The sequence below is a fragment of the Neophocaena asiaeorientalis genome, unplaced genomic scaffold (genome assembly GCF_003031525.2).
Source record: "Neophocaena asiaeorientalis asiaeorientalis breed wild unplaced genomic scaffold, Neophocaena_asiaeorientalis_V1.1 scaffold607, whole genome shotgun sequence".
NCBI classification, from domain to species: Eukaryota; Metazoa; Chordata; class Mammalia; order Artiodactyla; family Phocoenidae; genus Neophocaena; species Neophocaena asiaeorientalis.
This window is the reverse complement of record NW_020173405.1, coordinates 1,502,412-1,519,055: the sequence shown is the minus strand read 5'-3', so window position 1 is coordinate 1,519,055 and position 16,644 is coordinate 1,502,412. Positions and strand designations below refer to the sequence as shown.

At 49.3% G+C, this 16,644-nt stretch overlaps 1 protein-coding gene across 1 annotated transcript; it reads right to left on the bottom strand.

The window, feature by feature from the left end:
- Positions 1–3,294: 3,294 nt before the first annotated feature.
- TBL2 (transducin beta like 2) lies at positions 3,295–10,972 on the bottom strand. The gene is made up of 7 exons (XM_024747216.1): positions 10,811–10,972; positions 9,210–9,340; positions 8,765–8,949; positions 8,126–8,277; positions 7,670–7,796; positions 7,158–7,310; positions 3,295–6,920 (listed from the first exon to the last, which is right to left on the bottom strand). The coding sequence occupies exons 1-7, from the start codon at positions 10,938–10,940 to the stop codon at positions 6,458–6,460; spliced, it is 1,341 nt and encodes a 446-aa protein (XP_024602984.1). The 5' UTR covers positions 10,941–10,972; the 3' UTR covers positions 3,295–6,457.
- Between the last annotated feature and the right edge of the window lie 5,672 nt (positions 10,973–16,644).

Below are 16,644 nucleotides of genomic sequence, written 5' to 3'. Positions count from 1 at the left end.
GAAGGAAGGGAGGGAGGGAGGGAGGGAAGAAGGAAGGGAGGGAGGGAGGAAGGAAAAAAAGGAGAGGGGCGGGAGCTCTCCTTACCCATCCTCCTGACACTGGGTCTGGTTTCCCATCTGCCTCTCTGAGTAAGCCTGTTTTTTCTTCCTCTCCAGCCTCTCTTGCTACTTCCAGACCCCTCTACACACGGGTTCTGTGATATTCAGTAATACCCTGGCTGTCCTCATTTTGTCATTTCTGAGTACCAGGTACTGTACTGAGCACAGGGCTGTGCCTCGCTGATGGCAGGTAACCACATTCTGGCCTACGTTCTGGGTACAGGCATGGCTGGGAGGCTGCATAAGAGTGCGTTGAGAACACAAGTGCTGGAGCCAAGTTCATATCCTAACTCTGTCACTTAGGGAAGTCCCTTAACCTCTTCGTTTCTCAGTTTCACCATCTCTAAGATAGGAATAGCAATATCTACCCAGTAGGGTGTGGTGAAGCTTAAATAGCCTAATGTGTACAAAGCACTTACAACCCTGCCTACCACATACTCAGTATTTGCTGTTCTTACTATTATTGTATTTCCTGATACCAGGTCAAGCGCCTTTTGGATGGAAGGAATGCCATCTATCCATCTTTGCTTCCCAGTGGCAAGCACTGAGTATTGGGTGCAGAAACTATGCAAAAGAGGGCTTTTGAATCAAAGGGTATAGGAATTCTCTGGCGGCCCAGTGGTTAGGACTGTGATGAAGGATCAAGGTGTACATGGTTTCCATGTTGGTACCCTGGGTGCAGCTGGTCTCTGGGATGCTTGGAAGAATTTGAAGGTCAGAATGGAGAGTCAGTAATCAGACCACAGATACCGGTAAAGAAAACGCACAAGATTGCTTTCACGTATCCAGAACTTTTGGAAAAACTCTGATACATACCTGGTTGAACCCCCAGGAACTCACAATAAAATACTGTATTACATTTCTGACGTGTTGAGGAGAGCTTAGCATAGTGAACTTGGAATTGCAGGGAAAAGATGGAGTGTGGTCAACACAGTGTTAATAGTGTTAGATGTGGGCAAAGAGGACTCCTCCGGAGGGACCTGTCCTGGCCCTCCTCCTGCCATGCCCGTCCCCACGAGGCACACTTGCAGGACCAGGGAAATGTGACCACCCAGAGCTTTTGTCCCCATCTCATCCACTAGACCCTGGACTCCCTGTCCAGACAGACACAAGCCTGCTTCAAGGGCTTGTACCAGCCTCTCACCAGGTCCATTCTCCCAAAGGTGGGGCTGCCATGGTGCACACCCTAAGGCCCGAGCAGTTGGTGGCCAAGGGGCGGGTGGTGTCTTGCAGGAATATGATGGCATGTGAGGTGCGGGCTGGGGTATCTCTTGCAATGTGGGAAAGAATCAGGTGGGAAAAGGGGGGACAGCCTTGATCATGGGATGGTTGGCTTTGACAACACTTTGTGGCACAGACCTGAGTCTGAGAATTCTAAATTTGAACTTGGCCTTCCAGGAAGTTATAAGAAGGTAGGAGGACAGAACATATTTGAGCTTGGCTTAATTTATAAGAAATATTAAGACATGGCATGGCATGTGGGCCTCCATTTGTATCCTTGCCTCTGGCTTTGCAAATGAAAGGAATTTATGTTTTTAATTATTTTTTTGGCCGGGCCACACAACTTGTGGGATCTTAGTTCCCCGACCAGGGACTGAACCCATGCCCTCGGCAGTGAGAGGGCAGAGTCGTAACCACTGGACCGCCAAGGAATTCCCTAAAGGAATGTATTTTAGCACTAGACAGGCCTAAACTTGAAGATCTGGGCAAGCCATTTATTGGTTATGTGCCTTCTGGGCAATTTACTTGGACTCTCTAATAATACTGATGTCAAGGCTCTCTCAGTTACAAATAAGAGTATCCCAACTCAAACGGACAATCATAAACAGGAATCTCTTGGCTCTTATAACTGACAGTCCAGTGGTGGCAACCTCAGGTGTGTCTGGATCCAGCTGTCTAAACAAGCAGCATCCTTAGCACAGCATCTCTCTACATCTTTGGCTGCTTTCCTGTGTTGGCTTCATTCCTGGACAGGACTACACATAGTTTCTTTACATCCAACTGACTAAGCAATCCCAGCAGAAAATTAAACATATTTTCACTTTTCTAAAGTTCTGGCAAAGTCCAGGAATATGCTGATTGGTTATATGCCCACCATGGAGGGTCTGGGTCTATCCCCTATAAATTGTACAGATTTAAGATTTGGGGAAGTGGGACTTCACCAAATAAAAACTAAGATGTGGTTGGTTACTGGGTTTTGCTGAGGCAAAAACAATATTGAGTTGGTAGGGATTGAAGACTTCGCACTCAACGTTAGCCACTATTAATGTGACCAAGGAAATGAAAATGGACTCAAACTGGGTATGTATACTGAATAGAAAGCAAGTGGAAACCACATTCATTTTCCAATTGCCCTGAACCCTGGGATCAGAGTTGGAAGCTTGAAGAAATGAAGACTTGGACATACAGTCACAATCTCAAGAAGACATTCCCAGGTTTGTGTATATGAATCATGCTTTCGGTTGCTGTGGCTGATTCTGCAGTGCCAACCTGTTCTATCAGTGGGCCTCAGCCTCAAGAGCTGTGTGCTCAAAACAAGCCAGGATCACCTGGAAGACTCATATTTCTGGAATTTTGTAGACGAGAACATGAATCCCAAATTATTGTTTCTAGATATGTGGCCAGTTTGGGGCAATGTTGAGTCTCTGATATAACCTATAATCATTTTCTTTAAATATTTATTTGGTTGTACCAGGTCTTAGTTGCGGCAGGCGGGCTCCTTAGCTGTGGCATATGAACTCTTAGTTGTGGCATGCATGCGGGATCTAGCTCCCTGACCAGGGATCGAACCCGGGCCCCCTGCATTGGGAGCACAGAGTCTTAACCACTGGGCCACCAGGGAAGTCCCAACCTATCATCATTGATAACTAACTCATCACCAGAGTATGTGCTTCCTACTTACCTCCTATAATCTCTAATTGCAGAACATCTTTTTTGTTTTTGGCTGCACAGTGCAGCTTGCGGGATCTTAGTTCCCGGACCAGGGATCGAACCCGTGCCCCTTGCAGTGGAAGCATGGAGTCCTAACCACTGAACAGCCAGGGAATCCCCCAGAACATCTTTTAAATAAGAGTATTCTCATTACCTTAATTGAAATTGATGAAGACTATCAACAGGCCTTTAGATGTGCACTTTTGTGGTTTAAATATTTTTTTCTATTTTTGATGACTGATAAAAATAATCTATAAAGCACCATTTAAAAATATTTCCCCAAATTTTTATTTTGAAAAATTTCAAACCTACACACATTGAAATAGTAATATTTAAGTATTAACACTGCCTTCACACACAAGGATTTTTTACCAAAAAACCACGGTGGCCTCTAGGCTACATGAGTATCTAGGTAACTTCTCCATGCTTACAAGAGAAGCGGCCTCATCTTTAGTGAGAGGAGCTTTCTGTCCTCAGGAAGTCTCTGTATTGACTTTTTTGTAGTGCTTTCATTCATCTTATTAGAAATTCATAGCCCTGCAAAGCACGAAGGACAGGATTTATTCCCATTTTACAGATGAGGAAACGAACTCAGAGAGGTCAAGTGATCTGTCTGTTCAAGGTCTCAAGTCAGTAAGTGCCCCAGCTGAAATTGGAACTGAAGACTTCTGACTTCCGTAACTCAACATTCTGTGGTCACTTCCTCTCCTGGATATATGAGAGTAAAGCCAGAGCCAAGCAGATATGCAAAGTGTTTTAGTCTCATTCTTCAAACAACCAGAAAGCAAGTATTCACCAGGACCCAGGTGCGTAGTATTATCAATCAGAAGTCTATTCTTAGGAACATAAAACCACCATACACAGAGGGTACTGAAATTTCCGTCAACTGCTCTGGTTTGAGTTCAACATTTATTGAGTGCTTACTCTATCCCAGGTACTGTGTGTGGGATACAGAGCAAATCAGACCGACAAGGAGTCTTGTCACATTCCAGTGGGTTAATGAACAATCCAGAAGCTCAGTGAGACTGCTGGTCTGCATCCTGCCCACAGTAGCCTTCTGTTTGGTCCCCACAGTGCCTAAGTTTTTCTGTTTATAATGAATTGCCAACTTCTAGCTTCTCTGAAACAGGCAACTTCTGCTGGAATCCTGAATATTAAGTCGCAGCCCCCCTGCCCCTCACCCAGGACACATGCCCCCTAGAGATCACTTCAGTTCCATTTCCTACTGTCTTACACCCAGACGACTGTGGCCCAAATCACCCACTTATATTACCCACTTGACATCCGTAAGCATTTAAACTGAAAACCCCTGAAGCCAACAAATACCCAAACAAGATAATTTCAGATAGCATTAAGTAATGCAAAATAAAATAAAATAAGCTAATGTGATGGATGTGATATGATTGGTGTAAAGGGCTACTTCAGATTGGGTGGCCAGGGAGGGTTTCTCTGAAGATCGAACGAAACTGAGAACTGAATTATGACAAGCATGACAAGACTGCCAACAGAAGAAAAAAAAATGCTTCTAAGCAAAGGGAAAAGCATAGGCACAAGTCCCCCTCGAGGCTGGGAATAACTTGGCTTGGTGGAGGAAAGTGGTAACAAGGTCACGGAGGAAGGAAGAAGCCAGATTACACAGGACCTTGTAGGCCATGGTGAGAGCTTTGGATTTTATTCCAACTGTGATGGGGTGTCTTTTCAGGGTTTTAACTTGGGAACAATGGGATCTGGTTTACATTTTTAAAAGATCACCCTGCTACGTAGAAAAGTGACTTAACAAGGCAAGAGCGGAAGTAGGGAGGCCAATGAGGAAGCTATGTTATAGCAGTCCAGTAGGTGACAGTGGCTAGAACCAGGATGGTAACAGAAAAGATGGAGAGAGGTAGCAGATTCAGGATATAAACTGGAATGTAACCAGAAGAATTTTCTGGTGGAGTGGACAACAGTAGTGCAGTAGGGCGGAGAGAGTATGAAAAGGGAGAAACTAAGGATAACTCCAAGGCTGTGACTTGTTCAAATATCTCTATGAGTTGGGGGTGACTAGCAGAGGTCCCAGTTTTAGGGAGAGGGAGGAAGAATTTATTCTGGATGAGTAAATTTTCCCTAGGCTCAAGTCTTCCTAGGATTCCTCATTTCCATCTCACACCCAAGCAGTCCTCAAAGTCCCAAAATTTGAACTGCTAAATACCTAATCTATCAAATCTACCCTTCAACTTCAACTCCATATTCATTGCCTCTGTCCTGATTCAATCCTCTCCCTCACTTTGACTTTTACAACAGCCTTCTCCAGCTATGAATAAACTAACAAAAGCACTTCACGGGCATGTGAACCCCTCTCCCACCTGCCACCTCTGATGGCAGAAACCATGTCTTATTCATACTTATCTCCAGGGTCCAGTGCTGCGTGCTAGGCACAGAGTAGGCACTCAAATGTCTGGTGAACTGAAAAGAAGTTCTCCTCAAAGAGGATATAACCTCCTGGAAGAGAAGAGCCCTATCTCGGGATTCTGTGATTCTCCCACACAACTTAAAGCAGAACCAGATATGAAATGTATGATCAAGTCCCAGAAACTTGGCCTTCCCAAGGGATATGTTTCTTTCTAATTGAGTTTCAAACTGCCCTGTTTTAACCCAGTAGGTAATAACTGATATGTCATGACTCTTTTCTACTCTTCTTCCAAATCTAGGGACTTCATACCCTCATACTCTCACATCTTTGTAATGAGGTCAAGAGATAATTATTCTCCATTTCACAAATAAGAAAACTGAGGCACAGAATGAATCCCTTAATCACTTTTTGATGAAGTTAGGTGCTTTGCTGGGTTAAGATCAGCCTTTCCCTGAGCCATACCACAGTTATGGAATTGGAAGATTTCCCAATCTCCCATCCCTGCAAGACCGCTGGTTAGTACTCAGGTGTTCCCTAGGTTTTGCCTCCACAGTTACAAGCTTCTTTGTCGTTTTTTTTTTTCCCTTAGTTCCCCGACCAGGGATCAAACCCAGGCCCCCTGCATTGGGAGCACAGAGTCTTAACCACTGGACCGTCAGGGAAGTCCCACAATTACACACTTCTTTGGATAGCAGGGTGTGTTGCCACAAGGTCAAAGACCATGTTCTCTCTTTCTCTTCTAATTACCACTCTCCTCAGTGCCTGGTGGAGACAGATTCCACCCCTTGGGCCCAGGAAAAAGAGAAGCACCTTGATCGTTGGCCTGGGAGGTCAAGTAAGGCCAGGAGTCACACCAGCAAGAAGAGAGAGAGAGATCTAAGTAGGCAAGAATAGTTTCAATGGGAAAAAGGAGAGAGGAGTCACCATTAAGAAAATCAGCACATCCCTTTCAAAAGGCTTCCAGCTGGGGAGTACTTGGGAAGAGCCGCAGCAGCGAAGGCAGAAGGCCAGATCCTTCCTGCTGTGCCCTCCCATGAGTCATTTCCTCAAGGCACCCAGGCTCTTTAGGGCCTCCTGGGCCTGCGTCAGCTGCTGCTGTAGCCTCTGGCGGGTGCTCTCATTGGAAGCCCGCTTGAGGAGGCCCTGCATTTCTTCCACCACTGCCCGGTAGCCAGGGGTGTTGTGGAAGAGCCGCACTGCGCGGTCCCCACAGGAGGCCAGAAGCCGGCCAGTGACGTCAAAGGACAAGTCACTGATACACTCCCCATGGACCTGCTCGAAGCACTCCTCCTTCTCACCCCGCCGGCTGTTATAGAGATGAATGCTGCTGCCACTGGCCAAAGCCAAAACCTGGGCGTCAGGCGAGAGTGCCAGGCGGCACGGCATGGTGCTTGCTTCTTCAAAACGGCCTGTCCTCAGCAAGTAGGGGTCCTGCTGCTTCTTGTATTCCACATCTGTGTCCCACAGTTTCCACGTACCATCCTTGGAGACAGAGGCCATCCTGCAGCAGGGAAAGTCACGGCTCTAGCCCCAACACACCCTGGAGGGGAGGGCACTGGGACAGTGCTAGGGACGCCAGCTAGGAAGCCAACTCCACTGCTATGTCTACTTCCTGCTGTGGGCAAGGCCCCCCCCCCCCCCCCGCAACTTCAGAGCCACTGCAGAGAAAGGAAGAAGGATCCTGGACACCAAGAGGGGCTGCAAGTCACGTGTAAGAAATCAGAGAGGAGTCACTCACCTCCGGGAGTCATTGGAGAAAGCAAAGAAGTGGACGGCTGCAGAGTGGCCCTTCAGTTCAAAGGCTCGCACAACCTCCTGGAAGTCCCCTTTTTTCCCAAAGCAGACTTCCCAAACTTTTACATCTGGGGTGAAGCCACACGAGGCCACAAACCTGCCATACAACCCAGATTGCATTAAAACTTAATTTTAAGGGCATCTTTTTCTGCAAATCCGCCAAAACTTTTTCCTGAGAAAGTTAATTAATCTTGTGCCTAAAACACTACCTTTGAAAACTGCTTTTATACATGACCTCAGTCCATCCTCACAGCCAGGCTGTAAGATACTTAGTACCCCCACCCCAACCTCTTAAAAACTATGGACGGAGAAATAGAGACTAAGGACTTGAATCTAGGTGTCCTGATTCCACACTGCCTGCCCCTTCTGCTCTCTGAAGCTGGCTCTCTGCTCTGTCCCCAGCCCCCCAGCCCCAACCTCTGCCCATGCCCGAGGCCACAGTCCCTCCTTCCTCACCTGCTACAAGGGGATATAGCAGCAAATGTATTGTGCATCTGGTTGGTGTTGATGGTAGACAGCACCTGACCTTTCAGATTCCAGATGATGACAGTTGTGTCACTGGAAGCAGTCATGATGAACTTCCCTGAAGGGCGAGAGGAGTGCCATGGGCTGAGGTCCATGACCTGATCGACGGACTTATGAAGGCATCTGCTGCCCAGTGTAATGTATCCACGCTTCCCTCCCAAGCCAAGGGTCACCACAGATAAGGATTTGGCTGAAGACTGTGGCTATTACCTACCTCCCCCAGGGGACTTGCTGTGGCTCCCAGGACTCCAGGGGAGCCCAGAACCAGGGCCCCTTTTGTCACACTGGGGCTAAGCATAACTCTCAGGCTGCATTCGCTCACGCAGTAAGTAAAACTGGGTCCATTCCCTCTTGCCTTGGGCAAGCTCCATCCTCTGAGTGCCTCACCTGTGTCAGCAATGCCAATGTTGACGATGGCTGCCTTGTGCTTTTTAGGAAAGTCCTCTGGGGTGGCCGTGAAAGTATAGCCCCCATCCTCTCGCTTGGTCATCTTGAAGACACGGAGGGTATCTCCGTTAGCCAGCCAGACGATGAATGCTCTAGAGACAGGGAGCAGACAAGTCTCTCACTCCTTTGGGCACGGAGACCTGTGTGTGCCAGGTCCTATGCTAGGCAGGCTCTGAGGAAAATCAAGATCTCCCTTCAGGACTTACAGTCCAGCCTCACAACTTAAACCCTTAGTTCAAAATCTCTTAAAACTCCTTACAAGGTAAGCCTCTCATAGCTCTGGCTCCTTTAGCTTCTCTCTAGGATTTAGAAAACCATTAGAACTTCCAAGACTACTCTGGAAGTCAGGCTTTGGTACTTCCCAAGGAGGAAGAGATCTTCCCCTCTCTGCTTCCTTGCTATGTAGCTCCATAGCCCTCCAAGGAGCCTCAGGGGGTGTTCAAGCTGTCTGGATGTTCCCTTTCTGCCACCTCAAGGGAGACCCTGGGTCCCCCCTCACTACCCTAAACAAGGTATGGGAAGGACATAAGCTTGGGTCAGGGCTTCTGCAGGCAAACCTGGGGCTCCATCCTGTCCCACCTGCAGTCAGGGCTGAAGCGCACCAGGATGGCATGGTCCAGCTCCACATTTGCTCTCATGCTGCGGTGCTCCCGCTGCAGGAAGTCCTTGGTGCTCCAGATGCGGACAGTACGGTCATCTGCACAGGTGGCCAGGTACTTGCCATTGCTGCTAAAGTCCATGCAAGATATGTTCCCACTGTGGCTCTAGGGGAAGGGTTGCAGCAAGTATGAACAGGAACCCCTTGGGCAAATGGGGAAACCCATGCAGCCATGATTCTGGAGCCCTGTTGCTTAGATTAACAGCAAGCTGCTGATGGGATGTGATGAGAAGGGATAGGATGGGGCATCCCCACTGATTTTGGTCAGAGGCAGAGGGGTCTGTAACATGCACAGAATACTACAAAGGAAAAGTCTACGGGGGTGTGGGTCTCTGTATACATGTCCTGTGCATGGGCACCATGTACCTTCAGTGTTGCAGCCAGGAGGCGGTGGGTGAAGTTGTGTTGCTGAGGCTTTTCCTTGTGAATCCGCTGATGTTGTTTCTGCTTCTTGGATCTCAAGGACTTGTCAGGTGGAAGTCCATTTGCTCTTTGGCCTACAAGGAAGGCCCATGTCATTCGTCCATTCACCACTCAATAAGCACTTACTGACCACCTATGATTGGCACTGAACAGAGGCACAAGAGATGACCAGATATGGCCCCTGTCCTCAAGAAGAGAGGGATATGGGAAAAAAACAGAGGCTTTGTGGAATCAGACCTGGGTTTGCATTGCATCTCTACCACTGAGTGATCCTGAAGAGGCTGCCTGCTGTTAGTGTATATAACATAACCGTATAGCACCTCGCTGCACATCAGAAAAGGCGCCCTCTCTGGGCAGGCACAGCTCAGCAAGTACACAGAATGGCCAGTGGAATGCAGATTCTTGGCCAGACATCTCTAAGTGGGGGATAATGTGCACACCGGAATCTAGTGACCCTGATCTCAGGTAACTGCCCTGGGCCTTGGTTTTCTAAAAGAGAAGTTGAGAATTGGGTGAGATGATATATACAAAATGACAAGCACAGTACCCAACACAAGCATGAAAGGGCTCAAAGGAATCCCAGAGAGAACCTAGAGGTGAGAGGTAGCTGACCTGAGTTGAGTACATCCCGGGTGCTGGAAATGGTGCCAGTCATTTTTGTATCAAATAGCTAACTTAATTGAAAATCAGGACAGGAGCAAAGCTGGCATATGTTAGATCGCTACAGATGCTCCTCAATCCTTACAGGAAGAAAGCTCCGAGGCCACATACAAAGACAAATCTGCCTGCCCTCCGCTTGCCTCTCCAGCCTTGTCTAACAAGCCCTCCCCTCTCCCCTCCCACTACAGTCAAACCAAATGCTGTTCCAGGCCTCCTTGGCTTCACGCATGTTGCCATTGCCAGGAATATTCGCCCTCTCTTGGCCTCCTGGCAAACTCTTACACGTCTATCCTTCAAGACCCCACGTCAAGTGTCCCCTACTTGACACCCCCCCGCCCACCGACAAAAGCAGGGCTGACCACTCCCACCTTTGGGTTTCCTGTGTCTAGTACTGACCTTCCTATGAAACCTACTACACTATATTTTTCCCTCACAGTTTCACCTGTTCTTTTTTACCCGACACTGGACTCCCTAAAGGAAAAGACCCCGAAGCCTACAGGAGGTAGCAGGTACTCAATAAATGCTGCATGTCGGGGAACCAGAGCGTTCACAAATGAATGTCCGTCCCCTCCTCCCCGTTTTCAGAAAATAACGAACAAGGAGCGCGCTGGAGAGTTTCCTAGCGTCCCCGCAGCAGCCCCGGGGAGAAGCTCAGGCTCCGAGGGCAGGCGGCTTAGCCTCGGCCACGGAGAGCTCGGGAGCGCGGGGCCTAGGTTCTAACAGGTCGTCCCAAAGTGAAACTGATGTCCCAAGAGGAGAAACTGAGGCCGGAGGGAGGGCGGGATCTCTGGCACCCCCGCAGGCCCAAACGGCCGGTCGGACCCCGGGGAGGCCGGGAGCGACAGGTCCGGTAGGTCGCCCCCACGCGCCCCCGGCCCACTAACCTGCCGACCGGCCGCACGTCTCCTGCTCCGCGCGCAGCCATCCCCGCGCTACCGCCGCCGTCGCTATCAGGGCCAGCAGCCCGAGCAACAGCGACAGCCCCATCAACTCCGGCATCTGCAGCAGCTCCATGTCGGCAGAGTCGCTGCCACCTCAGCCTCTGGCCTCGCGAGGGCCTGCACGTCTCCGCAGGGCGGTGCACGCACGCGGGGCGGGGCCTGGCCGTTAGTGCGTCCCGAGGGGCGCGGCCTGGTCTTTGGCCCGTCTCGGGGGCGGGGCCTGTTGTTGGAGCGTCCCGAGGGGCGGGGCCTGACCGTCGGGCATCCGGAAGGACGCGGCCTGGCTATTTAAGTTCGTCTGGCCATTGAGGCTGTGTGGCCTCACAGGGTAGGGGGCTGGTGATGCAGCCTCTGCTCAGGCCTCCCCTTGAAGAATTTACTGATAATCGTTATTAAAGGCGTTATTCCAGTCGTCATCACATTGCATCCTTTCAAGGAGCCATGGGACCTATTATTACTCCTATTCAACAGGTGGGAAAGTCTTCTTAGTATCAGGGGAAATTCAGATGGGCTTTTACTGTTAATGGAGAAGGGAAAGGGTATTTCTGGAATTAGGAGGTGGGACAGCTTCCTCCTCCTGAGCGGGAGGATGCTGTGTGGAGGCAGGACATGAGCAAAATAAAAAGTAGCAGCTAAGGGAGTTCCCTGGCATCCCAGTGGTTAGGACTCCACGTTTCCATTGCAGGGGGCACAGGTTCAATCCCTGGTCGGAGAACTAAGAGTCCGCAAACCTCACGGCATGGGCCACAAAAAAAAAAAAGTAGCAGGTAAGATTGGAAAGGTCCGGAGGGCCTTGAGTGCCAGCTCAATCCAGCAAACAGAGAGTAGATTCTGGTGGTTATTTCAGGGTGATATAGCTCAAAGTCGGGGTCTTGGAGATTCTTTGGATGGACTAGTGTGTGCCAAGACCAAAGACAGCAGGAAAACCAAGAGGTGGTTGCAGGGGTTCAAGAGGGAGGTGATAAGAGCCTGGCCTCGGGGTGGCCTGGGGATAGAAAGGAAGTTGAAAAGGCGATTTTAAACAACACACTTTTAATTTTGAAATAATTATAGATTCACAGGTAGTTGGGGAAAAAAAATGAAGAGGAGGGTTCCATGTATCCTTTACCCAGGTTCCCCCAATGGTAACATCTTGCCTAACTATAGTGCAATATCAAAACCAGGAAATTGGCATTAATACAATCTACAGAGTTTAGTCACCAAAAAAAGGGATATTCTGAAAGACTAGTGATAGAATTTGGAGCAGACTAGCTGGAGAGGGAATATTCCCAGAACAAGCATGCTCCGTGGGCCTCCCAGGCCCACAACCCAGAGCGAGTCGAAATGCCAGGGTCAGGGATGCCAGATTCAAACGTTTCCATGGCCACCAGGGAGCCCTTCCTGGCAGTGCAGGTCCTCTGGCCTTTAGAAGGATCCTGTGAGGACAGAGGCTGCTGCAGAGACTAGATGACAGACGGACTCACCCACAACCTCGGGTGAGGAGACAGATCCAGTCAGAGAGCAAGTGAAGTGGCCTCATTTCCTTCCCTTGTGTCCTTGGTGAGGGGAGAAGGGGAGACTGGCATTGACTCAGCTGTGGGCAGTGGGGTGGAGAGGGCTAGGAGGGGGTGTCCAGAGCATTCTGGGGCTTTTCCTCCTTAATTTGCTATTTAGAACCGAAGGCCCAGCCATGAACCACTTTCTCCTAGAGACAAAGGGGTACGTTTCAGAATTTCATTCACCAAACATTTTGCAGGTGACATTTACTGATCCAGGAGCTTTGCATTTCATTTAATCTTCTCACGTTCCCACCCCACAGATTAGGGGACTGATGCTCTAGGAGATGCTCATTAAGTGATTTTCCAGAGGTGACACAGATAAAGAGTGAACCTGGGAACACGTGCAGGTCTGTGACTCCAGTCTATCGATGTGGGGGACAAGCAAGAGTAGGGCTACAGCTCAGCTGAGACTACCAGATTCTTTTACATTGTAAGTTCAGTTGATCTTTATAGTGGTCTTTAAGACAAGTGAGGCCATGAAATAACTTTAACCAAACCAAAAAAAACCACACAACTAGGCTCAGGTCAAGTAACTTACCCAAGGTCAACAAGGAAGCCAGGGATAGAACCAGAGTCAAACTGGGGTCGGCTACACTCCAAGATCCTTATCCTTCCCACCTTGCCACTGGGCTGTGGTAAGGGCCTTGCTCTTACCCTCAAGTTCCTACAACCCAGCTGGAATCCAAGGCTAACACTCAGAAGGACGTTAGTAATGACAGAAGAGGAAAACTGGGCAGGTCAGGGAGGGAGACCCGCCGATGGATTTTGAGGGGCAGTGAGATTCAGCTGTACCTTCAGGGGTGGGCATTTAGACAGGGGAGACAGAGGGTAAAAGGGAATTCTAGGAGGGAAAGGAAAGCATGAGCAAAGGTGTGGCTGGAGGGATAGCAGGGCTCAGTCGCAAAGCACCTTGACCATCTGCTAGAAACCTGGCCTCATCAGAGGCAAGCGAGAGCCAGAGAAGCAATGGAAGCACAACTTCAATTTGCAACTGAAGATTCACCTTGCATTGATTGGAGCCTCTCTACCTCTGGCCTCTGTGTTAGGTAAAATGATGCATTTCCTCATTGGTTAAGCAGTGGTTCTCAAAGTGTGGGCCCTGGACCAGCATCATTAAAAAATGCAAATTCTTAGACTTCATCCCATATCTGGCCGAGTCAGACATTCTGGAGGTGGAGGCCTGGCAATCTGTGTTTTAACAAGCTTACTAAGTGATTCTGATGTACGCTAAAGTGTAAGAGCCAATGCTTTAGACTAACTTGAGCCCCAGATATAGGTTATTTGCAGCTCAAAGCCTCCATTACAGTGGTTCTTAACCTTGAACGCATATTGGAATCACCTTTAAAAATGCTTATGTCTAATTCCCACAGACAGGGATTCTGATTTAATTGGCCTAGACTAGACCTGCTCAAGAAGATTTTTAAAAGGCCCAAGTTATTCAAATGTACTTTTAAGTTTGAGTTGTAGCTGTAAGGGATACGAGAGGCTAATGTAAGAGTCTACATAAAAGTGATATTCTGGACTTCCCTGGTGGCATGGTGGTTAAGAATCCACCTGCCATTGTAGGGGACACAGGTTTGAGCCCTAGTCTGGGAAGATCCCACATGCCGCAGAGCAACTAAGCCCATGTGCTACAACTACTGAGCCCGCATGCTGCAACTACTGAAGCCCATGCACCTAGAGCCTGTGCTTCGCAACAAGAGAAGCCACCAGAATGAGAAGCCCGCACACCGCAACGAAGAGTAGCCCCTGCTCACTGCAGCTAGAGAAAGCCTGTGCACACCAATGAAGACCCAATGCAACCAAAAAAACAACCAAAAAAACAAAAACAAGAAACAAACAGAAAAACAGAACAGAAAAAAGTGATATTCTGTCAGGTGGCCATGTGTATGGATGCTTATGAGGTCAACTTGAGACAAGAGGGAAGGGAGCAGGGCACAACCATTAAAAGGATGACATAGCCATTGAGGATACAACAAAAACTGCTTAGAACCAACTAGACCCAAGACGGCGGAAGATTTAACTTCCAGTAGACCTTGAGCCTCACTATATGCTCATTTTAACACGTTAGCATATACTAAATGACACACTCCCAGGCACCGTGACAGTTCCAAGGCCAAGCATAAAAGGCCAAACAGTGGGTAGTGGTCCAATTCCTGGAAATCTCTGCCCCTTTCCCAAAATAGTTGGAATAAACCTCCCACTCGTTAGCCTATAAAGTTACCCAGCCCATAAAAACTAACCACCCCATATTTCGGGGTGCTCTCATTTTCTGAGACGACCCCATGCCCTGGGGCTGCTCTTGCCTTCCAAGATGGACCACATTCTGCCTATGGAATGTGTATCTCTCTGAATAAACCTGTTTTCACTTTACTATGGCTCGCTCTTGAATTCTTTCCTGTGTGAAGCCAAGGACCCTCACTTGGTGACCCATCCCAGGGACTCACCTGTGACCTGGGACATGACCATTCTCTCCTGCAACAAACTGGTCAGGCCTCGGCAACACACCACAGGGCAGTGGGGTATAGGGAAGGGCCAAAGATGACTGTTCCTGTTGGCACAAGTGTCTGGATGGTGGTACCCTTCCTGGGCATGGGGAACATGGAAAGGTTCAGGTTGGAGGGGGAAGAATGTGAGCTATAGTCTTGGAAATGATGAGTTCTGTTTTGGCTCCTTCAGGGTTAAGGGAGCTGTGGAACATTCAGAGGGGGACGTCAGGGCGGCAGTCAGATATGTGGTTGTGTCCCTCTGGGGAGAGGGCAGCACAGATACAGAATAGGGAGACCTCAGCAGAGAGGCTGAAGGGGATGGCGGTGTCCAGGGCTTGCCATAGGGTGAGAAGGGCAGTGGGCCGAGGAAGAGGCTCCCACAGCAGGGACTGGGGAGGCACTGCCAGGGAGGTGGAGAGCCTGGCGAGAATTCTGGGTCTGCAGGGAAAGAGTGATTCAAGAAGGAGGTCTGAAGGCCCAGGAGAACTGTGAAGTGGTTGTTGGATTTTGCAATAAGGGAGCCAAGTGACCTTGGAGAGAGCAGGGTCTGTGCAGGGGTGAGGCTGGGGAGGAAGGGGGGAGGAAGGAGGAGCCCAAAGGCAGGGGGCTGGGGGCAGATGGGAGGGGAAGGAGGGAAGGCAGGTGTAGACGGCTCTCTTAAGGGAAGGTGGCCTCTAGCGTGGGACACAGGGTCAAGGGGATGTCTTATGGGGACCTTCCTGGCAGGATGAGTGGGTGAAAACAGCAGAACACAAACGGCCAGGAATTTACCTTTCAGAGACCCTCTTCAAGCCTTTGTCTGCAGCAGCAAATACCACCTAAAGGCTGGGTACATCTGTCACCTGCACGGTAAAAAGTGGCTAAAAGCAGAAACTCTGAAGTAAGACAGTCTGAGTGGGCACCTCAAAAACTGTGCAAACTGGGCTTCTGGGGTGGCGCAGTGGTTGAGAGTCCGCCTGCCGATGCAGGAGACGCGGGTTCGTGCCCCGGTCCGGGAAGATCCCACATGCCGCGGAGCGGCTGGGCCCGTGAGCCATGGCCGCTGAGCCTGCGCGTCCGGAGCCTGTGCTCCGCAATGGGAGAGGCCACAACAGTGAGAGGCCCGTGTACCGCAAAGACAAAAACAAAAACAAAAACTGTGCAAACGTGGGCTAGTTAACCTCTCTCTGTCTCACTTTTTCATCTGTAAAGTGGGTACAATAGTAATCGTTATGATAACTCTTCCATCGCGTTATATGCCATGCACTGTAGTAAGTGCTTTATGAATAGTTACTCTTCAATTCTCACCGCAGGCCTATAGAGGCAGGTGTGGAGAGGATTAGTGGGTGAATATAAATAAAGTGCCTAGAATCGTGCTTGGCACGTGGTAAACACTAGATGACGGTGCAGTTACTCATGTTATCGTTATTATTATTCCACATGACTGAGGGAAAGTCAAAGCCCCCAGAAGACCGGCTCCTGTTTCTAGCCTGCAAATGTCTCCCCAAACATCTCCAGAGGTTTCTGAGCACGTGAGAGGGCTCGGACTCACCAGGCCTGAATGTAAGCTCCACGAGGAGAGGGGTGCAGCGGTGAACAGATTCCCCAGGGCCAAGACCATAGCTTGGTCTGTGGTAGGCCCTCAGGAAATATTTGTTAAATGAATCAATGAAAGGGAATTCTCCAGCGGTCCAGTGGTTAGGACTTGGCACTTTCACTGCATGGGGCACGGGTTCAATTCCTGGTCGGGGAACTAAGATCCCACAAGCCG

Coding starts and splice junctions, on each gene's coding strand:
- TBL2 (XM_024747216.1), bottom strand. CDS start 10,940: ATGGAGCTGCTGCAGATGCCGGAGTTGATGGGGCTGTCGCTGTTGCTC. Junction 9,341..10,810: donor GACGTGCGGCCGGTCGGCAG/GTTAGTGGGCCG, acceptor CCTTCCTTGTAG/GCCAAAGAGCAAATGGACTT. Junction 6,921..7,157: donor TTCTCCAATGACTCCCGGAG/GTGAGTGACTCC, acceptor TCCCTGCTGCAG/GATGGCCTCTGTCTCCAAGG.